Below are 26,638 nucleotides of genomic sequence, written 5' to 3'. Positions count from 1 at the left end.
CCTTTAAGAGCAAAATTGGTCCCTTTAAGAGCAAAATTGGTCCCTTTAAGAGCAAAATTGGTCCCTTTAAGAGCGACCTGGGTCACTTTAAGAGCGAAATATGTCCCTTTAAGAGCAAAATATGTCCTTTTAAGAGCGACCTGGGTCCCTTTAAGAGCGAAATTGGTCCCTTTAAGAGGGAAATTGGTCCCTTTAAGAGCGACCTGGGTCCCTTTAAGAGTGAAATGGGTCCCTTTAAGAGCAAAATGGGTCTTTTTAAGAGCGACCTGGGTCCCTTTAAGAGCGACCTGGGTCCCTTTAAGAGCGATCTGGGTCCCTTTAAGAGCGATCTGGGTCCCTTTAAGAGCGATCTGGGTCCCTTTAAGAGCGATCTGGGTCCCTTTAAGAGCGGTCTGGGTCCCTTTAAGAGCGATCTGGGTCCCTTTAAGAGCGATCTGGGTCCCTTTAAGAGCGATCTGGGTCCCTTTAAGAGCGATCTGGGTCCCTTTAAGAGCGATCTGGGTCCCTTTAAGAGCGATCTGGGTCCCTTTAAGAGCGATCTGGGTCCCTTTAAGAGCAAAATATGTCCCTTTAACCCTTTGAGGACCAGGCCCAAAATGACCCAGTGGACCGCGCAAATTTTGATCTTAGTGTTTCCGTTTTTCCCTGCTCCCCTTCTAAGAGCTCCAGCACTTTCAGTTTTTTATCTACAAGCCATGTAAGTGCTTGTTTTTTACAGGAATAGTTGTACTGTGTAATGGCGTCATTCATTTTACCATAACATGTATGATGGAATTCCAAATATATTATTTATGAAGCTATAAATAGGTGAAATCGTAAAAAAGAATGCAATATGGTAACGTTTGGGGGGTTCCTGTGTCTACGTAATACACTATATGGTAACAGCGACATGACACTATTATTCTATAGGTCAGTCCGAACACAACCATATGCAGGTTACACAGATTCTCTAATGTTATATTTTTTTTTTATGAAATCCTTTTTTTTGGCAATTAAATATTAATAAAATGGGCCTATTGTGATGCTTATAACGGTTTTATTTTTTCACCTATCGAGCTGTATGGGGTGTCATTTTTTCCGCCATGATCTCTAGTTTTTATTAATACCATATTTGTGAAGATCGGACGTTTTGATCACTTTTTATTGATTTTTTTTAATATATAATGTAACATAAAATCGGTAATCTGCGCACTTTTTCCCCTCTTTTCGTGTACGCCGTTTACCGGTCGCAATGACGCTTGTTATATTTTAATAGATCGGACAATTACGCACACTATGGTATATTATATGTTTATCTATTTATTCATTTTTATATGTTTTATTTATATAATGGGAAAGGGGGGTGATTTAGACTTTTATTGGGGGAGGGGCTTTGGGGTAGTGTGTTAGTGTTTTGAACTTTTTTTTTTTTTACACTTTTGAAGTCCCTTTGGGGGACTTGTACATACAATACTTTGATTTATACACTGATGAATGCTATGCTATAGGCATAGCATTGATCAGTGTTATCGGCGATCTGCTCATTGAGCCTGCCTGTGCAGGCTCAGTGTAGCAGATCGCCGATCGGACCGCACGGAGGCAGGTAAGAGACCTCCGGCAGTCCGTTTCAACGATCGGGACCCCCGCAGTCACACTGCGGGGGTCCCGATCGGTAAGTGACAGGGGACTCCTCCTGTCACTTACACTTAAACGCCGCGGTCGCGTCGCGACCGCGGCGCTTAAGGGGTTAATGACACGCGGCTGCAGCGTGTCATTACCGGTGAGGTCGCGGCTGCTCACTGCAGCCGGCCCCCACCTCCTATGAAGCGCGCTCCGCTCCGGAGCGCGCTTCATAGCGGGAATAACACCCATGACGTAAGGTTACGTCATGGGTCGTCTGGGGACAGACTTCCATGACGTAACCCTACGTCCAGGGTCGTCTAGGGGTTAAGAGCAAAATGGGTCCCTTTAAGAGCGACCTGGGTCCCTTTAAGAGCGAAATTGGTCCCTTTAAGCATGAAATTGGTCCCTTTAGGAGTGACCTGGGTCCCTTTAAGAGCAAAATGGGTCCCTTTAAGAGCGACATGGGTCCCTTTAAGAGCGACCTGGGTCCCTTTAAGAGCGAAATGGGTCCCTTTAAGAGCGAAATGGGTCCCTTTAAGCGTGAAATTGGTCCCTTTAAGAGCGACCTGGGTCCCTTTAAGAGCGACCTGGGTCCCTTTAAGAGCGACCTGGGTCCCTTTAAGAGCGACCTGGGTCCCTTTAAGAGCGACCTGGGTCCCTTTAAGAGCGACCTGGGTCCCTTTAAGAGCGACCTGGGTCCCTTTAAGAGCGACCTGGGTCCCTTTAAGAGCGACCTGGGTCCCTTTAAGAGCGACCTGGGTCCCTTTAAGAGCGAAATATGTCCCTTTAAGAGCGAAATATGTCCCTTTAAGAGCGACCTGGGTCCCTTTAAGAGCAACCTGGGTCCCTTTAAGAGCGACCTGGGTCCCTTTAAGAGCGAAATGGGTCCCTTTAAGCGTGAAATTGGTCCCTTTAAGAGCGACCTGGGTCCCTTTAAGAGCGACCTGGGTCCCTTTAAGAGCGACTTGGGTCCCTTTAAGAGCGACCTGGGTCCCTTTAAGAGCGACCTGGGTCCCTTTAAGAGCGACCTGGGTCCCTTTAAGAGCGAAATATGTCCCTTTAAGAGCGACCTGGGTCCCTTTAAGAGCGAAATATATCCCTTTAAGAGCGACCTGGGTCCCTTTAAGAGCGAAATATGTCCCTTTTAGAGCAAAATATGTCCCTTTAAGAGCGAAATATGTCCCTTTAAGAGCAAAATGGGTCCTTTTAAGAGCGAACTGGGTCCCTTTAAGAGTGAAATGGGTCCCTTTAAGCATGAAATTGGTCCCTTTAAGAGCGAAATGGGTCCCTTTAAGAGCGAAATGGGTTCCTTTAAGAGCGACCTGGGTCCCTTTAAAAGCCATTTGGGTCCCTTTAAGTGCAACGGGGGCCCTTTAAGAGCGACCTGGGGCCCTTTTAGAGTGAAATTGGTCCCTTTAAGAGTGATCTGGGTCCCTTTAAGAGCAAAATGGGTTCCATTAAGAGAGACCTGGGTCCCTTTAAGAGTGACCTGGGACCCTTTAAGAGTGATCTAGGTACCTTTAAGAGCGACCTGGGTCCCTTTAAGAGCGACCTGGGTTCCGTTAAGAGTGACCTGGGTCCCTTCAAGAGCGAAGGGACCCACGTCGCTCTTAAAGTGACCCAGGTCGCTCCTAAAGGGACCCATGTCGCTCTTAAAGGGACAGGAGCCAAGTTGCTCTTAAAGGGATGGGACCCAAGTCGCTCTTAAAGGGACGGCACCCAGGATTAAAGTTAAATGGAAGTCACTGGTAAAGGGGCGCTCTTTTCAAGCACTATGTATTTCCCTGGAAATGCAAATCTAGTATTATATTGTAATCCCTATTCTTCTTCTTCCAGCCATTCTTCTGCGATTAATACAGCCCGAACAGCTTTGCGCACAGACTCCTTTCAAACTGCGTTTCGAAGCCCGCGGCGGTGTGTGGTGTGCTATTTTCAATTTCGATCGGATTTGTCGTTTTTAAGAAATTTAGGTTTAAAGACGCCTAATTTCCCATAGAAAATAATGGCCCATTGGAAATAATGGCCACACTCTAAACGCTAACAACCAATCACAGCACATATGCAAATAGCTGAAATATAGCAGCCAATAGGAACTCTAAGGTCGTGTCAGTCAATGTATCACAACATCCACACAGTCACATGTCCACTATTGGCCAATAAAAGATGTAGAAGATGGAAGGTCCTTAACGATTTTGTCTCACTGACATGAGTAAGATTGTCATGGTAACCGAACAATGATCTTTACCATTATAAGTAGCAGAAGTCAGTCAGTAAAGTAGCAGAACTAAGGGGACAGTACGCAAGCCACTATTAAAGAGACGGTACCCGAGTCGCTCTTAAAGGGACGGTACCAAAGTCGCTCTTAAAGAGACGGTACCAAAGTAGCTCTTAAAGGGACGGTACCCAAGTCACTCTTAAGGGGCATTAAATAAGTCGCTCTTAAAGGGACGGTACCCAAGTCGCTCTTAAAGGGACAGTACCCAATTCATTAAATGAGTTGCTCTTAAAGGGACGGTACCCAAGACGCTCTTAAAGGGATGGTACCCAAGACGCTCTTAAAGGGATGGTACCCAAGCCGCTCTTAAAGGGTCAGTACTTAAGCTGGTCTTCAAAGGGTGGAACCTAAGTCGCTTTTAAAGGGAGAGTACTTAAGCTGGTCTTAAAGGGACAGTATATACAGTAGGTCACTTAAAGCATTGTCACCAAAGTCCCTCCTTAAGGGACTGTACCAAAGTTGCTCTTAAAGGGACTCTACCAAAGTCGCTTCTAAAGGGAGGGTATCAAGGGTTAAAGTTTCTCTTAAAGGGAAGTCACTGTTAAAGGAGCGCTCTGGAAGTCACTGGTAAAGGGGCGGTCTTTTCAAGCACTATGTATTTCCCTGGAAATGCAAATCTAGTTTATATTATAACCTGTCCGTGTGGCAAGCAATATATTGGAAGGACGATCAGGCCTCTCAAAACAAGAATAGCAGAACACGTTAGAAATATTAGAATTGGTTTTGAGAATCACTCACTATCTGCACACTTCAAGAAATGTCATAACCAAGACCCAACAGGCCTGTCATTCTCTGCTCTATTCACAGTTAAAAGGAACTGGCATGGTGGCAATCACATCACGAAAATGTCCCAATCAGAATCTAAGACTATCTATGAATTTCAGTCATTGGTTCCTCATGGTCTCAACTCAGACCTTGAGATTTTTGGTTTTCTTTAAAATATGTATATATTTATTCCAGATTAGATGACACATCATGTGTCAGGCTGATTATCAGCACCATGATGTGTCCTCTGTTGGATTATCTGCTTTATGAGTATTAATTTGCACAAAGATTAATGATTTTAGTGAATTTCAGTGAATTATGCTTTTGAACTATATTCACACAATATGCGTTTTTGATGCGTTTTTTTACGTTTTTGCGTTTTAGACTATTTATTATTGTATTCATGAATTTCCTGTGGATTAGATTACTTTTGTGTTATCTAGGAGAATCCCTAGAAATTGGAAGGTGTGAGGAGTCTTGACTGATTTATCTTCATTTATTTCCCATCCTAATTTTTTAAAGATGATTTCCACCTGTGCAACTTGAGATTGTAAGATTCTCAGGAGAATCAGCCACCAGGAGAAAATCATCTAAGTATGGAACAATGATGATATCCTGTTCCCTTACATGTGCCATCACCTCTGCCATAATCTTTGTGAATATTCTGGGGGCCTGTGAAATACCAAAAGGCATGGCCCTGAACTGTAAGTGTAGGAAGGCGCCCTTGAACCAAACTGCAACCCTGAGGAATCTCTGGTGTTCTGGGTGAACTGGGATGTGATAGTACGCATCCCTGAGGTCAAAGGTCACCATGGAGCAATCTCTAGAAAGATTCAGAATGGCTGAAGATATAGATTCCATTCTGAATTTTTCATAGGTAAGGAATTTGTTGAGGGGCTTTAAATTAATTATGGTACGAAACGTACCATTTAGTTTCCTGACCAGGAAGAGAGTGGAGTAAAAGCCTGCTCCCCTCTCCTCCACAGGTACAGCGACCAATACCTGCTTATCCAAAAGAGATTGCACCTCAAGTTCCATGGCCTGTTGACGCTCTGGATCCCGGAATTGAGTGGTGACAAATATATTGCCCGGAGGGGACACAAAAGAAATTTTCAAACCATATTTTATTGTATTCAAAATATTCTTGCTGGCCGATATCTTATCCCACTCCTGACGATATAGAGAAAGGCGACCACCCACCGGGGCCTGGCGTCATTGGGGATTGGGTTTTTTGGCAGAATCAGCAGTGTTGAACAAAATAACTTTACTCTAGGGAAGGGATGATTTAATTTCCCCTCTAATAAGTTCCTTTATGTCCTTCATGAAGGATGGTGTTTCTTCCTCCAGGAATCTATTACGACAGGAGCTGCATAATGTCTTATTGTGACTACTCAGCTTTCTGTCACACACAGGACACTCTCTGGTCTTAGTACGGGATGTCTTTGGTGTCTACAAGAAAAAACATACATACTTTGTGTACACACCTATATACCCATAATAAATATATGAAGGTACCAAGTTAGCCCCTGTCATACCGTTTGAGTCTCAGAAGGGGTCCCAGGATTATCTGCGCGCTCTTCCATAATGGAAATAGATCTATCTGCAGAGTCTGCAGCCAGAGCGTGCTGTATGCAGAGATTGGCAGCCGGAGAACGTGCTGAGAAATGCAGAGTGCACAGCTAGAAGCCTGCTGAAATACCTGCTCAGCGTGGACGCCATCCTCGGTGAACTGCTGGGCTCTTTTGAATTCGGCGCCAAGAAATGTCTGGCTCCTCCCCCTCCGCCGTGCGCACAGCACACCCCCTCCAAGACCGGAAGCCCCTAGGAGCTCTCACCTAACAGGCCAAAGCCTGAGCCCGAAACCCCTCCCCGGAAACGCCGCTACGTCGTCCGACGTCAGACGCACGTGACACCATTACGTGCACGCCGACGCGCGCATCCAACCCAGAAGTACCTGCACGTGGACCGCGCGCCAGCAATCCGGGGAGCCAGGGAAGATCTGGAGGACATCATCCGACAGGTGCTGGAGGAGGAAGCCAGGCTTGGCAGCTGCTCCAGGAGAGGCCTTACGCCGCTGGGATGCCGGGAGTAGGTAAGTAAAGCCAGTTGCCCCATTCCCCTCTTCCTATGACAGATCCTTTGGAGAGGTGGGAGAACCACCTCCTGCCTCCTGCTCCAAAGGACAGGAAACAGAACTGGCGATGAAGGGGCGGTCTCTTCTTTTATGGATCCAGTGAACTGTCTCCTGTCCAGAGGAGCGGGAGGTGGACCTCTCCATGGGTGCCTTCATAGGGCGAGAGGGAAATACTGTGTGTACACAGCCTAAAGGGGCTGCATTCACACATCCCATGTCCACTCCGTGAAGCACAGACGTGGAATTCCTATACTGGAGTGTTCCCCAAACGGCATGATTTATTAATATGACGGGAATGGGGAAACTGTTTGAATGGTCGCACCACTGCAATGACAGAGCCACGATCATTTGTCCAGTGTTCACAGAGCGAACACGGGACTTGTGCATGCGGCCTAACTAAGGAAATTATGTTATAACAGTTGCAAGCGCAATCTACCTTCCCAGTGCAAAGGTGCGTTTATCCATGTCTGATCAAAGGATCGGGCAGAAGAGGAAGTATAGCCAACTAAGCACAAGGAGAACATTTATTACGACTGGTGTACTTGTACACCAGTCTTGAATTAGGCTCCACCAGACTCACTAAGGGTGTTTTTACACAGACAGATTTATTTGACAAATGGCAAAAAACAGGAAAAAATCAGCTCCCCCAAGTCCTTAGTCTGTATATAGCAACCCTCGGTGGAGCACGGATGAAAATGGGCCGAATCCCATCCAAGAATGTAGATCCAAATGTGCAAAATAGCAAATGTAAATCCAGCTCCAGCCAGTGCACTGGCTGGAGCTGGGTTTACATTTGCTATTTTGCACATTTGGATCTAGATTTATTTGACAGTCGACTGAAGCCAAAGCCAGGAACAGACTCAGAGAAAAAAGGTTAAGATTTCTCTTTACAAATCTATTCCTGGCTTTGGCTTTAATAATCTGTCAAATAAACCTGTCTGTGTAAACACACCCTTAGAGGCGCACACATTAGTTAATCCGGCAATACCTAAACCTGCTCCTGAGCAGATTGAAATTTTGTCCATGATTTATGCCACAGAGAAGTTAAGACTCTGTGTTTTCTCTACGGTGTATGCCAAGGAATGCAAGCTTCAAAAATGTCCCCCAAGATGTGTAAAGCTCCTATTGATTTCAATGCCAGTTCAAAGTCAACTGTAAGGAAGTAGTAACATGCCATTTCTTCTTCTGCATAGGGGAACAAAAAACAAAACGCAGTGCGGCTTTTGAAAACCAGAGGTTTGGTATATTAAAATCAATGAAACATGGTTGCTGACATAAAACTGAACCGTTTCTGCATAAGAAAAAATAAGGGGAAAAAAAAACAGAGCAGGCTTTTTTAGGCCATGGCCTTTGACAAAGAGCAGATTTGTTGTATGTAGTTATGGTTCATGGCTTTGCATTCTGGGAGATTTTATACTGTATGTAATAAAAATCAGCAGGGCATACTTTAAACCCATAAAGTTTAGCAGCCAGTCCGCCTGAGCAGAAGATTTGAGGAACAGACTGGTTTTAAGGTCACAAAGGTTAATCTGACATGGCTAGTGTGGAAGGTTAAAGGGTAGGTTATGCTGGATTAGAAAAATATAGCTGTTTTCTTACAGAAGCAGCTCCACTCACATCCTCTCTGTGTGTGGTATCACAGCTCAGTTCCATTCCAATGGAGCCAAGTTGTGTGGCACTGTTCTTAGATGAAAAAAAAAACAGCTATGTTATTCTAATTCTGAATAACCCCTTTAAAATATCTCTGTGACATGGCAAAGATTTTTATCTGTGACAGGTTCACTTTAAGGATCATTTTGCTAGTAAAATTAGTATTTTTGGCCTTATCCACAAGTATCCTTGTTTACACTGAGATTTATCTGACAGATTATTTTTTTTAAGCCAAAGCCAGGAATGGATTTGTGAAGAGGAGAAATCTCAGTCTTTCCTTTACAACCTATTCCCTGTTTATATTTTGTTCCTGGCTTTGGCTTCAAATATCTGTTGGATAAATCTCTGTGTAAACGCACCATAAGAGCTAAAACTTTACAACATGGATTGATAAAGGAATCATTGTTTACTTGCTTCCCAAAGTGCTGCCTATTTCCTTCTGGGAGACCTACAAATAAGGGACAGGTGCTCCTCCTTGCAATACCAAGTGCCATCTGGAGGTAATGGAAGTATGGGCTGTAACTACAAGAATAGCCAGATTTGTTTTATTATTTTCAGAAGCCCAACAATAAGAAAATGCTAAATTTCAAATGTCAAATTTATCACTTAAAGGATACTCTACAAAGCAGAAGCCACATGCCGTCTTCTTCACCTCATCAAGGCCCATAACTATTTTCTTCACATCTCCACTTTTACTGAATAATTCATGGATTTGCTCTTCTGTAGTATAAAATGACAGGTTTCCAACATACAGAGTGCAGCTTTGCTTCAGGAGCTTCTCTTGATCGTCTCTGTTACCCTAAAGGGAAGGGGGGAAAAGATATGATAAGGTGAGCTCTGCAATCCCAAACACTGTGCCATTGTACATGGCAAACAACACTTCCAGACCTCTGAACAACACATCCTACCTGTGAAGGATGGAGGAGAAGCATAGAGCCCATTATATTAAAGGGCCACTACTCCTTAAATGGGGTTCACCAGCCTAGAGAAGGTTAATCTCCCAAAAGAAGGTGGTGACAGACATATTACCTTATTAAAGAAAGAAGCATACCTTATTACATATTTCAAGGACTGAATGACAAAAATGAATTCAGTGAATTATACATTGTTTTTTGCTAGATTTGTATACACCTTGCACTCTATTAATACATAGCTGAAACTCAACCATCACTCAAAAAAATCTTTTGACGTCTTTTGATCGTAGCAAGCCAGGGAGTGAAGTGCTCAACCATGTGCTTCTATTAGCTCTAACTAGCTGCAGGAATATTAACACTCAAACTCCATCTCAATGACATGTCAAAAGTAAAAGGAAAAACCCCTTGTGAGCAGTGGCGCAGCTACAGCGGTCACGGTTGTGGCAGGGCCCCCCTTGCCACCTCACTCTGTCCCAAAGTTTAGCGAGCTGCTTGCATTCATGGGTCACACAGACCAATGGATGCAGGCAGCTGCTGAACAGCAAGAGTCGGAGCCCCGGCTGTGTTCTGCCCATTCATCACATGTCTATCCGTGTTTCTGTGTGTGGTGAGACGATGCCTGTGTGTAGTGCTGGGTGTATCTGTGTATATGTGTGGTGGGCCGTTAGTCTGTGGCTGTGTGCTAGTGCCATCCTCTGCGGGGCCTGCCCCCTTAGTTTGTGGACGTTCTACCTACCTATGCCGCGTTCCACACACCTTCAGCTCACTAGAAAGGAATGTCTGAGGCAGGGCAGTTTCTAGGTCATTTTAGCTACAGGGCGAATGTGAAAAAAAGCGCCCCCCCCCCAAAAAAAAAAGGTTCGGATACATATACATTTTTTAAACGTCTCTATTTCCAAATAATACAATTTAGCAAATAATACTCTGAAAGGCAAATAATGTGCCAATAAGATAAATTATAAATAAAATAAATACTGACACACAGGCCCCATACAGGAACAATACAGGAGCACTTAGGCTTCAAACAGCAGCAATACAGGAGCACTTAGGCTTCAAACAGCAGCAATACCGGAGCACACAGGCTTCAAACAGCAGCAATACCGGAGCACACAGGCTTCAAACAGCAGCAATACCGGAGCACACAGGCTTCAAACAGCAGCAATACCGGAGCACACAGGCTTCAAACAGCAGCAATACCGGAGCACACAGGCTTCAAACAGCAGCAATACCGGAGCACACAGGCTTCAAACAGCAGCAATACCGGAGCACACAGGCTTCAAACAGCAGCAATACCGGAGCACACAGGCTTCAAACAGCAGCAATACAGGAGCACACAGGCTTCAAACAGCAGCAATACCGGAGCACACAGGCTTCAAACAGCAGCAATACAGGAGCACACAGGCTTCAAACAGTAGTAATTCAGGAGCAAACAGGGGTCTATATACTACTTGGGGAGCGCACAGGCGTCTATATACTACTGGGGGAGTGACAGGGGGTCTATATACTACTGGGGGAGTAACAGGGGGTCTATATAGTACTGGGGGAGTAACAGGGGGTCTATATACTACCGGGGGAGTAACAGGGGGTCTATATACTACCGGGGGAGTAACAGGGGGACTATATACTACTGGGGGAGCGCACAGAGGTCTATATACTACTGGGGGAGTAACAGGGGTCTATTTACTACTGGGGGAGTAACAGGGGGGCTATATACTACCGGGGGAGTAACAGGGGGACTATATACTACTGGGGGAGCGCACAGGGGTCTATATACTACTGGGGGAGTAACAGGGGTCTATATACAACTGAGGGAGTAACGGGGCTATATACTACTGGGGGAGCGCACAGGGGTCTATATACTACTGGGGGAGCGCACAGGGGTCTATATACTACTGGGGGAGCGCACAGGGGTCTATATACTACTGGGGGAGTAACAGGGGGGCTATATACTACTTAGGAAGCGCAACACGTTTACTACTGATGTTCAGCTCAGACCTTCACGTGACAATAGACCCCAGTAAGTGGCTCCTCGCTAAAAGTTGTTGAATACCCCTGCCATAGATTGTGAACTACAACTCCTAGCATGCCCTGACAGCTATATACCTTCAGTAACTTCTGGGAGTTATAGATCTCCCTACAACATCCTTTTTTATTTTCATTTAATTGGGAGAACTACAACTCCCAGCAGTTCCTAAAGGTTTCTAGCTGCTAGGGCATGAAGGGAGTTGTAGTTCCCAATCTATGGGGTTGGGCGTTACATAGTTCTGGAAAATTCATTTACATGATTAAAAAATGTAACACCCAACCCCATAGATTGGGAACTGCAACTCCTAGCATGCACTGACAGCTATATACCTTCAGAAACTGCTGGGAGTTATAGTTCTCCCTACAAAATACATCTATTTTTATTTTGTTGGGAGAACTACCACTCCCAGCAGTTCCTGAAGGTTTATAAATGACAGTGTCAGGGCATGCTGGGAGGTGTAGTTCACAATTTTTCATTATAATCAATTTTTTTTAATTCTAGGGGCCCAGCTTCCACGCTTAAGCTTACGTTACAGTTTTCTTCATTTATACTTATTTTTACTACCTGCTGCTGCTCCTGTGCAGCCTTTCTCTGCTCCTCACTACAGGCCAGGCGGGAATCTGCAAATGGCGGGCAAGAACAAGATCAGGGGCGAGGGCGGCGCTGGAGAGAAGAGGGGGGCCCTGGGAACGTGAGGGCGGCGTCTGAGTAGTAAGGGCAGCGCTAGGGATGTGAGCCGGGAACCGTGGAGGTGACGTAGGCATGTCACAGTGGGCGGGGGATGTAGCCAGGCATAGAGGGGGCCGGGACCGGCCCAGGAGGCCAGCAACTTCACCTCACAGTACCCTCCGCGGCACACCTGATCGCCGTAACACCCCCCCCCCCATTAGTGCTTTCGATCACATGTGGCGGGGGGCGGCGCTGCGGCAATCAGGTGTCCCAGGAGGGGCGGATATCACATGTGCCGGGAGGCGGCGCTGCGACGACAGGTGTGCCGGGTTGTCGGCGATCACAAGTTCCTGAGGGCGACGCTGCGTCGATCAGGTGTCCCTGGAGGGGCGGCGATCACATGTGCCGGGGGGTGGCGCTGCAGCGATCATATGTGCCGGGGGGGCGGTGATCAGATGTCAGTGCGGGTTACTGCGCCCCGGCCGGCGCGCACGGTGGTAGAAACGGCCCTGGTCTGAGGACTGCAGAGCCAGGAAAGTGTTTTTATCCATGGGGCTAGCATGATGGGGGTAGAATACTACAGGGGAGGGGTCTTACTACAGTGGAAATAACAGGAAGTATTGTCTATGAGACAAGGGGGTAAGAGGGATTGCCTACATGGTGTATATCAATTTACCAGCAGGGGATAACTAACAGGGGGATGCACAGAGGTGGCCTACAGACTATATGGGGACACAGAGGCACCTAACCACTGTATGGGACATAGTTAAGTCTGCTGGATGGATGCACAGACGGGACCTAACTACTACATGGGGGCATAGAGGCCAGGCCTATATTATACAGGTGCACAGAGAAGACCAGTGCTATGAAGAAGCACTGAGGGAGATTGTCTACTATTTGGAGGGACATAATGAGCGTAACTGCTTATATGGGGGCACAGATGGGCACCGATACTGTGTGAAGCAATTAGGGCTGGGCGGTATACCGTCAAAATACTGATACCGTCTCTGGCGTCGGTTAACCGACCTCAACTCTGCCAGGACGGTATCTGCGGTATTTCTCCCCTCCCTCCTCCTCCTCCTCACCCTGCGGCCGCATGCTCTGCTTCCCTCTGTTAATCTTCCTGAGGAGGAAGACTGGAGATGTGACAGGCTGCGCACAGGCGTGCTGTGTGCTCAGTGCTGCTGCTGCTTCCGGGCGGCTCTGGAAGCTGCACGGCGTACCCTGCCTCCCCTCTCCCGTACATAAAGTGGCTGCTGGGGTCAGGTATGGGTCAGCACATCCTCCCCCCACCGGGCACCGCACTCTGTCCCGCACAGGAATCCTCCTTGCCTCATCTTTTGGCAGTGGTGAAGCAGCCGTGTGTGACGATCTGCCCGGGACGCTGCCAGCAGATATATGTGCTACAGCACTGAGTGACAGGGTGCAGAGGATTCCTTCCTGTGCGGGAGAGAGAGGCCGGGGGAGCATGGAGGTGCTGACCTATAGCTGACCCCAACTGTATGTGCGGGAGAGGGGGGAGAGGGGGGAGAGGGGGGGGAGAGGGGGGGGGGAGAGGGGGGGGAGAGGGGGGGGGGAGAGGGGGGGGAGAGGGGGGGGAGAGGGGGGGGAGAGGGGGGGGGCTGGGGGGCTGGGCAGCATGTGACAGTGACTGGGGGCAGATATTAGATAGAAAGGTATAGGAGCTAGAGAGATAGATAAATGATAGATAGGAGATATCTACTGTCTACCTATCTATCTCCTATCTATCCCCTATCTATCTATCTATCTATCTATCTAGTAAGTAGATAGCCCACGGCACTCAAAGGGTTAATGGTGCGTAATGTACTGTAGATTTATTCAAAAAAACAGTGCAGCACATCGTTTTTTTTTTTTTATAAATCTGCGTTTTGCACCGTTAACCCTTTGAGTGCAGTGGGCTATCTACTTACTATTTGAATACGGTCAAGAGTCAAGACCTAGGTCCGCTGGCACCAACCCAACGCCAATTGAGCAGTGCTGCTTTTTCTCTTTTTTTGTATCTATCTATCTATCCATCTCCTATGTGTGTGTGTATGTATATGTATATATAATATATACACACACACACACACACACTGGGGTAGATTTCTCAAACATGGTGCAAAGTGAAACTGGCTCAGTTGCCCCTAGCAACCAATCAGATTCCACTTTTCATCCCTCACAGACTCTTTGGAAAATAAAAGGTGGAATCTGATTGGTTGCTAGGGGCAACTGAGCCAGTTTCACTTTACACCATGTTTGAGAAATCTACCCCACAGTATATAGATAGATATAGCAAAAAATATAGGCAGCACAATAAACAAACTGTGGGTGGCAGCAGATGAATCCCAGACCTTGGATCAAGTCAGCTAGTAAAAATATTCTGATGGTAATACAAACGTGAAAACGTGGATTTATTCCATATAACAATGTGCAGCAAACTTCACAAGTAATATACAACGTTTTGGCATCTCCTACACCATTTTCAAGTGGCACTTTTAAATGGTGTAGGAGATGCCAAAACGTTGTGTACTACTTGTGAAGTTTGCTGCACATTGTTATATGGAATAAATCCACGTTTGTATTACCATCGGAAAATGGGGTTTTCAAAAGGGGTGTGGCTTTTAAAAGGGGCGTGTCATAATTATTGTTCAATTTATCGTTACCGCCGCTACATGTACGATAAACCGCGATATTGATTTAGGCCATTATCGCCCAGCCCTAGAAGCAATACAGATGGGGAGTTTGTGTAGAGATGAGAATGATGTTGGAAAGAGAAGCCTAAAACGTCTGTCTGCCAGATCCTGTGGAGACGAGCAATGGCTGAAGACGTTTTCATGATGGCCAGATGGAGAAGAAAAGGAAGAGTGAAAAACTTTGATTAACAAAAACGTCAGAAGAAGAGAAGCTGCCCCCTGTGAGTTACTGGATGTATCACTTACAAAGTCTGCAGAATCCAGCCAAATCTACCTCTATATTGTCACTGCTGAGGGAGAATATTGGTCTTTGTATAGTAGATGTGATGGAGTAATAGTACAGTGGTATTATGCAATGTGGAGTGAGGTGGTTGGGGGGAGGATATGCGGGTTTGGAGTGGCATGCGTCACTGGGGGCCTGACCCCTTGCCATGTTACCTATGTCACTGCTAGTCAGGGTGGCTGCCTGCTCCATCACACACATGTAGGTGTCAGCCGCAGAGCTGGCTATGGGCTCCATGGCGCGCCTTCTCCTGCAGGGGGCGCCTGATAGCAGAGCACTGCGCGTACAGCACAGGAAATGAGAGGATTGTGATCGGTTCAGAGAAACCACGGGCGAGCGCCCTACAGAAGGAAGCGCCGCAGTCAGCAGGACACAGCAGACGGGTGTTACCTTGAAGTGCTGGTCCCGGTACCGGCTCAGCTCCACATACGAGTCACTCTTCAATGCGTTCAGCATCCTTACAGCTTCCGACTCGCACCCTCCACGGAAAACGTAACAAAGCGCTGCAGCCGCAAAGCGACTGCTCATCCGCCGCGCACTTGTTTCCTGACTCACTGGTGCCCTCTAGTGGCCATGGGGCGAGTTACAGCCCGGGGATGGGACAAGAATTACCTGCAGGAAGAGCGTCTGACATGTCCACAAACCTTGGAGGAAATAAAGGCTTGTTGTGACTTATGAGATGGCTGCTGTATGATAATTGTATTAATGAAGGAAGGATCACCACATAATGGTACAACACACACACACATGAAGTTAAAGGGGTATTCCTTATATATGTGGCTCCCATTGGCCTTATAAGATGAGGGTCACATTTTTATTTTTTTTTTTACTCTGGTTCTTGAAAAAATTTCTGTAATTGCATATGTAGTGCATCTGTAAAAAAAAAAAAAACTTGTTTGCTTGGATTTTATTGCCTGTAAATACCAAGGATCCTGTAGCTTACTATTGGCTCATATGATACGCACTAGGACGTGTGCTATTTTCTCATGGAACAGATTGTAGATCAGTGAAAAAGCGGAATGTTCAGTAGTATAATTGAAATCAAGTTGATCCATGATTGCAGAACGTGCGAATAAGGTCTCCATCCAGCAAAATGATATCCAATCCTGAATGCAATATTTCATAATAGACCTTTAAGGGGTAGTCCAGACAAATGTGTTTTTTTTTGTTTTTTTTTTTGTTTTTTTTTTATTTCTTGGCTGCACAGACCATCAGGAGGACAGTAATCATTGGCTGTTCATGTCTTTTGGTCCTCATCTAAAATGGTTGGTCGCTGATGATTGTGTAAACTGTATAAATGACCTCTCTATGCTCCCGATATTCTTCTGTTGTCTGATTGCTTCCTGGAGCCAGGGCAGGTCTCTGAATTGAAAGGCTAGTGACTGGCTGAGTTAAGGCCCTATTCCACCAACAGATCTGACGACAGATTATCTGCCAAAGATTTGAAGCCAAACCCAGGAGTAGATTTGAAAAGAGGAGAAATCCAGTCTTTCCTTTATGACCTGATCTCTGATTATAGTCTGTTCCTGGGTTTGGCTTCAAATCTTTGGCAGAGAATCTGTCGTCAGATCTGTTGGTGGAATAGGGCCTTTACCTGTCAGTGCAACGACCGGCTTCAAGGTTACAGCGGTAGTGTCAGGAAGTGAGGAGAGAACAGAAGAACATCGGGATCATGGTGGGGGTAAGGTATACGGTTTAGGGCAGGGGCTGCACAGACATTACTATTACAGATTATTGAGCTTTTTAATAGGCTCAGTAAACGAGCATCTATGTAGCAGATCTACGTTCCTTTACATTATTGATCAGGCCACCATTGGCTCATCTAATAGGACCCTTAAACTGTATAGTGTAAATGCAACAAATTTATCTCTCTCTAGGAAAAAGTTCAGAGGTCTGCGCTATTCTGTCCAGCAGAAAAACACACACGCTGAAGGGAGCAACCTAAAGGGGGAGTTTGGAGCTAAACATTTATTCACAAAATAACACACATTATACAAGTTATACAACCTTGTAATCTGTGTTATGTCTGTGAACGGCCCCCTTCCCCGTGTGTCCCCCCCCACCCCAGAAGTGTGGTGTATTATACTCACCGCATTACTGTCGGCCCCCGGCCGCCATCTTGGGACAATGACGACATCTTCGGGAGGCTGGCCAAACCGCTCCTGCCGCCGCCCCCTGTGCCGCGTCATCAGCTGCTCAGCCTATTTGAAACTTTGCATAGAAGAATAAAAGTGTTTTTCCATGTTGGAAGCACAGCTGGATATATGGAAGATACAATATCTCTCCTTGACCTAACGGTTACAGTGTCAGATTCCCTATATCCAGGCTGCCTACACCTTCCAATTATTACAGCTCTGCTTCCTGAATTGAACTATCTGATTCAGTGACATCTCCACCAAATCTGTCCCATCTGTTCATATTCACTTTACATTTCTCCTGTTGCTTCTGTGTTGTGTGTGTGGTTTTGTTTTTTAATATCAGCCTGGGCTTATATAACTGGAATAAATTGTGCTTTCACATTCCCCTGCATGTTAGGTATTTAAAGGGGATCTGCTGTTAAGATAAGGAGACACAAGTTACACAAGTTTACCTGTGCCTCAAGAACATATAAAATGCTCTTCTATAGTAAAAAGATGCCTTCCCAAGCTCCTAAGTGCAGCAAGCTGTGATATCTCCTTACTCCCCCTTCCATACCTGACCCTGCTTGGGTCTTTGCTTCCAGATGTCAATCAAGCAGGGTGGGGGAGGAGGCATTTAGCTTGCAGCAGATCAGGAGCTTGGAAAAGCCTTTGACTCCTTGTACCAGAGAATCAAAGCAATTTTGTACATTCTGGTAGCACAATTAGATATATAAAAGGTGCCAAGTGTCTCCTTGACCTAACAGCTATCTAATGCCCCTATTCCACAGGTCGTTTAGAGGAGCAAACAAGCGCTATTAGCGCTCGTTTGCTCCTCGTTCCCTGCTCGCTGCCGCCGCTATTCAACGCGGCAGCAGCGAACGGGTGAGTGCGGGAGGGGGCGGCGGGGAGCTGCGGGGGGGCTGCCCGGGGGATCGCTGATCGTCCGGGCAGCCCATAGGATATAGCAGCGTCTGCTGCCGATGCTCCTATTCAACGGAGCGACGGCAGCAGATCGCTGCTATATCAGTCGCTTGTTTTTCAACATGTTGAAAAACAAGCGACTGCAACGATCAGCCGACATGAACGATGTCGGCTGATCGTTGCACTCTATTCCACCGGACGATTATCGTCCGTAGCGGTCGATATCGGCCGAATACGAACGATAATCGTTCCGTGGAATAGGGCCTTTAGAGTGTCAGCAGAGACTGATCAGTAGAATTAGTAGGGAGACAACTGCACTGCCACATGCTTCTCTCTCTGTTATGTGTCTGTGACCTAGACGGACCCCTAGGGTGCTCTGCAAAAACTTATCCTGGCTTACTTTGATAGGTTGAGGTCTGAACAATCAAACCTCAGCCTATGATTACATTTTGTCCCTCTGACATATAAAAAAAAATTAAAGTGTACTTGTCATTTGTAAAAACTTTTGATGTGTCATAGAGACATAACAAAGAAATGTAAAGTCCAACAGCCCCCAAGGTATGCTAGACAAAGGCCAACTGATGGTCGAAACATTGCTACTTGTCTGGAATATGCAATAAAGCTCTACTGAAGACTACTACTCCCATCGGATGCTGTTGAATATTTTACTATTGATGTCATAGATACATGTCAAAAGTTTCGATCGGTTTAGGTCTGAGTTTTCAGACCCGTACCGATCGAGAGAGGACCACACTGCAGCTCGTCCTCCCTCAGCTCTGTGTAAGAAGAAAAAGTTGGGCTCCATAAACTTTCATTCTGGGCCTGACTGTTTTGTTCTTACACAGAGCAGGGAGAGAACACGCTGCACCATGGGACTCTCCCACTCCTTCTCCCGATATGGTACGGGTATGAACACTCAGACCTAGACTGATCAAGACTTATGACCATGCCCGTTTGAACTAATGGAAATGGTGCATTTGATAGACTTCATGTATGCCTGTCCTGACATCTGTATGGGTGTATATTGTCCTTTCAGGTTATAAGAAAGAGTTACAGAGAGTGTGTTTAAAAAATACGAGCAAAGGAGACCAATTTCTCAATAGGTTACTTATAATTTAATACAAAGGTCATGGCCTCTTACAACATAGAGATTTTGTATACTTTATATTTAGTGATTTGTTTACATTCATTGACACTAGTCAGTTAAAATAAATTCTTACACATAGGGGGAGATTTGTCTTAGTTGCCCCTGGCAACCAATAGGATTCCACCTTTCACTTTTTTAAACAATCTGTGAGGAATGAAAGGTGGAATCTGATTGGTTGCTAGGGGCAACTAAGTCAATTTTACCTTACACCTGTTTGATAAATCTCCCCCAAAATGTTTTTTCTAATTGCACCAAAACATTTCCTGTACTTTTATGATGTTTTGCAATTTAAAACATGTTTTTTTTACGAGTGAAGTCTAGGTTAACTTGGAATAATCCCTTTTTTTGGCATTTTCTAAAGTTAATAATTTGATACCAATAATGATAATCCTCTGATGGGCGCTGTACACACAATAGTGACAATCCCCATCAGACCTTTAGCAATTTATATTTTCAAAAATCCTGGAATACCTAGATGAGGAGAAATAAAGTGGGGGCTTATATCCCACACAAGCAAATGATGGAGCATGTTGAAACCCAACATAGCTGATCCTTGAAATATGCCATCCATCAGGGGAGAGACTGCCGTCACAGCCCCATGCTGGTACGTACATATGCATATTGATTGTTTTACTAAGTGCTGTAGTCAAGGTTTAGTGCTCTGCTCAATACATACGAGATAAGTCTGTTTAATACTATACACCAGTAATGAATATTTCACATAGCATAACTTACAAAACTGTCAGAAAAACCTGTTTAGTTTTATTGGTCTGGATTAAAGGGGGACACCAGAAGGAAAAAATGTTTTGAAACTGATGTCTAAAAGTTATGCAGAGCTGTAATTTTTTTTCTATTGAAAAATCTCAAGTTCTCCAGTACTTATCAGCTGCAGGAAGTCATGTATTTTTTCCAGCCTGACACAGTGCTCCTTGCTGCCACCTCTGTCCATGGCAGGAACTGTCCAGAGCAGTAGGGGTTTTGTATGGAAATTTGCTGCTGCTCTGGACAGTTCCTGTCACAGACAGAGGTGGCAGCAGAGAACACTGTGTCAGACAAGAAATAAAACTCCTCTACCTGCAGGACATACAGCAGCTCATAAGTAATTTAAGACTTGAGATTTTTTTTAATAGAAGTTAATTACAAATCTGTATAAATTTCTGACACCAGAAAGTTCCTCGATTTCAAAAGATATTTTTTTTTCTCCGGAGTACCCTTTCTGACACCAGTTGGTTTAAAAAAGTCTCTGGAGTACCCCTTTAAAGGGGTTATCCAGCGCTACAAAAACATGCCCACTTTTCCCCCTCTCTTGTCTCCAGTTCAGGTGCAGTTTGCAATTAAGCTCCATTTACTTTAATGGAAGTGAGTTTGAAACCCCACCCAATCTGGAGACAACAGTAGGGGGAAAGTGGCCGTGTTTTTGTAGCGGTGGATAACCCCTTTTACAGAAGACTACATTGATATCATTATCAAATGCTAAAGGAAAAAATAACCAACCGTTTTCCATGTGTAATCCACTTTCTGTATATATTTTCTTTGTAACCAAGGAGGCAAGTGCACCACTCTGAGGTTATCCCCGTTACATCACAACAACCTCAATTATATACAGTGATAATTGACTCTTTAAGCTGCCTGTAAGCAAATGAGATATTTTGGGAGGGTCCTCCATTGACAGATGTGGTGTGAACAAGGCTTCATACTTGTGGACTAATCTGCAACTTTCCACAACTTCTGTAATAGTGCCAGGAAATACAGCTATGAAATGATGCACTGTCTTCCCCGACGCCTGTGCATTTCTCACTGAAAGTTCTCCTTGTATTTCTCGAAGTTTTTGGCACAAGAGCTCTTCAGTACAGCCAGCAAGATCGATAATATCCACGGATGTTTGCCTTTTTTTTAGGTTCAGCAAGTACATGGGAGGCATGTATGTGTGCGTGAAGACGACAGTGTGATGGTGTGACATGTTGCCAGCAGTGGATTTAGACTGCACAATTTGCTGGAGGTGGAACAAGCCAGGAATTAATCCAGCTTGATGGAGACAGCCAAAGAAAAGGGCTCCAGTGACATTAAACAAGACAATAATGCATTTTGTTTTCATTGTTCTCTTATAATTGGAAACTAATAATACCAATGGTACTACCAGGGGGATGAGGAAGCGAGGTTCTTGGTGGTTAAAAAGCGACAGAAGCATGAGCGGCACAAAGTAAATCATTAGCAGTAAGCTGTTACCAGATAGCTGGGGAGAAGGCTTCTCATCATTAGATCTATGCCGCATCCTGGTTTTTAACATGTTCATCCCAGAGCACAGAGCAGACAGATGAAACAGTCCAAAGAGCATGAAGCCATTAACTGCAATATGAGTTATTCGGGGGTGAACTCCATGCTGGGCAAGATTTTCAGGGTTAATGTTATAAAGCAGGAAGTTTATAGGCGTTATAATTGAGTTTTTCACTAGCTGCTCAATGAAGCCTTCTTTCTTGTTCAGAGAAAGTGGCCAATGTCCTGTGTAGTATATGGTGTCAGCCATTATAAATAGGACTGAGCAGAGAACTGCACTAGGCACTGTCCTCATGATGGTAAGAATAGTGGACGTGTGTGAGAACTGGGACCTGCGGCTGCCCCTTTGGACAGCCCGGTATATCAATGGCACAAAAGCAAAACAGAGGAAAGTGGGTCTGTTAAAAAAACCGACCGTCAATACCAGGCCAATAAGATGATGAGACTTTGCTTTACAATTCTTGGTCACAGGGTTCCTTTCACCAGGTGATATAAGGAGCAGGAGAAGAGCAAAGAGTACCCCCTCTACAGCATTGCTGAATGTTCTGGTGTAAAAAAACAGAGTCACTGGAGACATTGCCAGGAGAACCAAAGCCTTCCATGGATTAGAGCCCCAAGCCGCAGCTACTTGAAGCACTGTATAGTCCAGCAGAAAGGAGAGGATTGTTATGATGAGACGAGGAAGGACCAGGAGAATGTAGCTGTAATTAAAAGCTGACTCAGACAAGAAGCTATGTAATATGTTAATAATCCCGAAGGCTGTGCCAGATGTAAGAAGAGGTATGAGCACCGTTCTACATGGGGAGGTCGAGTAAAATTCCCAAGGGCGGTTAATATTCATATCTAAAATGTCACCTAGCAAAACATTAAAAAAATATTATACATTTATTAAGACTATAAAACTGAAATCCTAAGGTTGGGCTAACAAACTATGATTATATTTAGATTGTAACCACATTCTAATGTGAATTGTGCACAAATGTACAGCCATAGTTTTCCACAAAGGGGCAATCTATTGATGCTTTTTGTGTAGGTTTTGGCAAAAAGTTTTTGCAAGTTTTTGGGGGAAATTTCTTTGTCTTTTCCTGTGTTTTGCCAAGTTGAGAACTTTAGTAAAAATAAATAGTACTAGATTTATGGAGTAAGCATTGAAAAATTCCCTTTCTCTTCATCTTACCCTTCTTTGCACACATCTTGACACAGCTTGAAATCAAACATACATTACAAAGCTAACAGATAATCTGTAATGTAAGGTCCATGTAATGTGATAATAAGTCCACGAGGTGTCTTACTTGTTATCTACCTGTTGTTAGGAATAGAGATGAGCGAACCAGGTTCGAGTCCATCTGAACCCAAACGTTCAGCATTTGATTAGCTGGGGCTGCTGAAGTTGCATAAAGCTCTAAGGTTGTCTGGAAAACATGGATGCAGCCAATGACTATATGTTTTCCACATAGCCTTAGTGCTTTATCCAACTTCAGCAGCCACCGCTATTTAAAAGCCGAACGTTCGGGTTTGGATGGACTCGAGCATGCTCCAGGTTCGCTCATCTCTACTCAGGAAATATTTGTCTCTAGTAACTTAGGTCAGGGCAAATTACAGGAAGTGGGGGCAGGGTTTACCATGTGGCATGTATAGGAGAGAGATGACAAGCCTTTTTCTATCCCTATGTCAAGGCATGGCAAAGGATGTGCTTTTTAATGGACATGAATTGAAAATAACCAAACACTGTGGCCCGAAACTAGAGGTGTAAAAAGTTCACATGCAGTCACGTGAACATGTCCCATGGAAAAAGTATAGAAGTTGTTCAAAGTTATTTTGTAGGAGCAGAAGCATCTTAGCTTCATTCCAAATAATGTACAGTATATCTGAATAATTACTAGGGGACAGATAGAAAAGATTATGGTTGAAGGGTTAGACTATCTAGAGTTTGCTTTTATTTTGCTACCGTGGAATGACAGACTTGTGTAAACTTCTTGAAATGAAATGTTGATTAAGGGTACAAACCCACTTGCTGGATCTGCAGCGAGTCCCCTCGCTGCGTTTTTGCAGCGAGACTCGCTGCAGATCCCGGCCCTATACTTTCAATAGCAGAGAAACTGGCAGCAGGGATGTACATCCCTGTTGCGATTTTGTCTGCAGCCCGCCCCATTAACCCCCCGGCCACCGGAGATTATACATTACCGGGTCCCCGCTCCTGCTTGCTTCGGGGCAGGAGCGGGGACCCGGTAATGTATAGCCTGGCCGCCCCCTGCTGCCTCGATCGCCCCCCGCCGCATGATCCCCCGCAGCCCCCGACCGCACCACCACCGTCACGATCGGAGCTGCAGGGGAGCGATCGGGGCTGCGGGGGATCGTGCGGCCGGGGCTGGGGGATATCGTGCGGCCGGGGCTGGGGGATATCGTGCGGCCGGGGGCTGCGGGGGGGCGATTAGTGCTGCTGAGGGGGCGATCGGGGGCAGCAGGGGGCGGCCAGGCTGTACATTAGCGGGTCCCCGCTCCTGCCCCGAAGCAAGCAGGAGCGGGGACCCGGTAATGTATAATCTCCGGCAGCCGGGGGGGTTAATGGGGCGGGCTGCAGACAAAATCCCTGCTGCGAGTTTCTCTGCTATTGAAAGTATAGAGCCGGGATCTGCAGCGAGTCTCGCTGCAGATCCGGCAAGTGGGTTTGTACCCTTAGGAAAGTTTATTTTTTATTTAAACCGCAGTGGATGAATAGAAGAATGGTTGTGAAGATGGACGTTACAATTAAACACATAGGAGATTTTACAAACATGGTGTAACGTGAAACTGGCTCAGTTGCCCCTAGCAACCAATCAGATTCCACCTTTCATTCCTCACAGACTCTTTGGAAAATAAATGGTGGAATCTGATTGGTTGCTAGGGGCAACTGAGCCAGTTTCACGTTACACCATGTTTGATAAATCTCGTCCATAGAGCTTGGAAGCAATAAATACCTGCTATAACCTCAGGAGACTGAAAGAATTCATCAGGATGTAGGTAGCCCTTCTGCGGAGCTAGGCACCACATGACACGAAGAATGCTTAGCGCTCCCCACAGCAGCTTCTCCTTCATTGCTATAGCCAAATAAAAACAGAAGTAGTAGTCTTTTCCACAAAGACTTAATGACTGTCTGTGGTAAAAATACAATGTCTCAGACTAACTAAAGTAATACTGTCACCCCATTTCTATATGTGTGGTTCTCAGCACCATCAACAAGCCTAGATACTGCATATTTGAAGTATGCCTTTATAAAACAAAAAACTTTAGTTCTCTCCATGGGCTGCCAATGGACCACCCTTACAGACTAGTATCCAATCACATTTCATTAACTTTTTAACTTCTTTTAGGGAAAACATGAAATATTGCAAATTATTTCATATATCATATTGTGTGATGTCTAGACAGATGAAACAACTCAATAATCAGACACATGACAATTTATTTCACCAGGTTTCTAGAATATTTTTGCTTTGTGTACACTTTGTATTTTTGTCCTAAAACTGCATTAAACACGTTAATGTAAATCCACCATAGCTTAAGCAATCCTATGTGACTTATAATCTGTGCACCCCAAAGCACTTACAGAAATATACAATTCACCTTGGCATAGGAAACAGACTTACAGTGGACACCCCTACCGCTCCGTGGCTTTCACTTAAAAACCCATTGAACAAATGACGTTCTCATGGGATATCAATGCACAGACTTAACTCTGGGCTGGCATCTTCTTTTACAAGTGGAGTTCAAATTGCACTAATCTCTCTAAGGGCGGGTTCACACTACGGAATTCTCGCGGACAATGTCCGCGGAATTCCGTCAGCTGTCCGCCCGCACATCTGGGCGCCTTTCCGCCGGCCCCATAGACACCATTCTATGGGCCGGCGTATTCCGCTATGCGCTGAAAGAAGTGTCATGTCACTTCTTTTAGCGGATTGCGGAATACGCCGGCCCATATAATGGTGTCTATGGAGCCGGCGGAAAAGCGCGTACCCGTGCGGGCAGACAGCTGACGGAATTCCGCGGACATTGTCTGCGAGAATTCCGTAGTGTGAACCCGCCCTAATACAGACAAGGGTCCTCTACCCACTACAGCAGCTAGTAGACAGTTATCTCTATCCTGTACTAGTACACAATCAGTTCAAACGACCAGTTATACCTATACCCATATATATACTTTTGTACCCTGAATACTTAGTTTCTCATCTTTATACCATAGTTCCTTATGCTATACTCCGGCATTGAGTCTACATACTCTGTATAACATACTCCCATCATTCAAGGAGTAAAAATGCATTGGATACCTTCAGCGCCACCAAAGTCCTGGACCTTTTTCTCGGCTGTACCTCCAGCCTGCAGAACCTTCTTCTGATTCTCGACTGGGATCCTGCGGACTGGCTGCAAGAGACTATATATTGATTATGCGATCGGCAGTGTTGGGCTAGTAGCACAACCACCCCAGGTGAGCGGCTCTGAAGCCACTATTTTAATCTGAATTCCTTATTTGCAGTAACACACTGGGGGGATATTGTCTGGGGGGATATTTTGGGTTAATGCCACCTGCAGCATATATACATATCCTAAAAGATAAAATCCGCTTTAACACATGATTTAAAAAATATGGAATTATGAATACCTTTTGCTTTACTTGAATTTATTTTCATTCTATTCAACTGTACAAACGATTAAATGTGTGCTCATCCTACAGTCCCAGGACCTGACATGCGGCTTTAGGGTATGTTCCCACTACAGAACATGTGCCGAAATTTTAAGGGAAGACCACATGGCCTGTCCCATAGACTCGGATATTCTAAAGTGCAATTAAATCAGAATCAGCACATTAAAGTCTCAGCATGTTCATAGCTAGAGACGAGCGAATCTATAGTAGTAAATTGAAGTGCTTCACTCCTATCAGGATTCTGCTCATTGGGCTGCAGGGCTTTGCTGTCTGCCCTGCTCTCCTCCCTGGGTACTGGAAAAGGATTGATACAGTCCTGAGAAATTGAAAAAGTTTCCCAGGACTGGATCCATTCTTTTCCAGCACCTGGGGAGGAGCGGCACAGAGCAAAGAAGACTTTAAAGCCCACAGCCTGATAAGCAGAATGCAGATAGGAAGGAAATGCTTTGCTTCCTACTGTAGATTTGCTCATCTCTATTCATAG

The 26,638-nt window shown here is 45.2% G+C and overlaps 2 protein-coding genes across 2 annotated transcripts in view; both read right to left on the bottom strand.

The window, feature by feature from the left end:
- Positions 1 to 15,565, bottom strand: part of LOC138794868 (nuclear cap-binding protein subunit 2) — a 35,896-nt gene extending 20,331 nt beyond the window's left edge. Inside the window, exons 1-2 of the mRNA XM_069973791.1 lie at positions 15,405 to 15,565; positions 9,044 to 9,225 (exon numbers count right to left, since the gene is read on the bottom strand). Of these exons, the coding sequence (XP_069829892.1) occupies positions 9,044 to 9,225; positions 15,405 to 15,542 (320 nt within the window). The 5' untranslated portion in view covers positions 15,543 to 15,565. The remainder of the gene's footprint in view (positions 1 to 9,043; positions 9,226 to 15,404) is intronic.
- A 5,213-nt stretch (positions 15,566 to 20,778) lies between these two features.
- On the bottom strand, positions 20,779 to 24,551 carry PIGZ (phosphatidylinositol glycan anchor biosynthesis class Z). The gene is made up of 2 exons (XM_069974208.1): positions 24,434 to 24,551; positions 20,779 to 22,331 (listed from the first exon to the last, which is right to left on the bottom strand). The coding sequence occupies exons 1-2, from the start codon at positions 24,549 to 24,551 to the stop codon at positions 20,779 to 20,781; spliced, it is 1,671 nt and encodes a 556-aa protein (XP_069830309.1).
- Positions 24,552 to 26,638: the final 2,087 nt, after the last annotated feature.

The sequence above is a fragment of the Dendropsophus ebraccatus genome, chromosome 6, assembly GCF_027789765.1.
Source record: "Dendropsophus ebraccatus isolate aDenEbr1 chromosome 6, aDenEbr1.pat, whole genome shotgun sequence".
Classification (NCBI taxonomy): Eukaryota; Metazoa; Chordata; class Amphibia; order Anura; family Hylidae; genus Dendropsophus; species Dendropsophus ebraccatus.
Note: the sequence above shows the minus strand (reverse complement) of the source record. Positions and strands in the feature narration are given on the sequence as shown.

Excerpts from the sequence above, each read along its gene's own strand:
- PIGZ (XM_069974208.1), bottom strand. The coding sequence starts at position 24,551 with ATGAAGGAGAAGCTGCTGTGGGGAGCGCTAAGCATTCTTCGTGTCATG. Across the intron at positions 22,332-24,433 it reads GTCTCCTGAGGTTATAGCAG|GTGACATTTTAGATATGAAT; the intron begins GTATTTATTGCT and ends ATGTTTTGCTAG.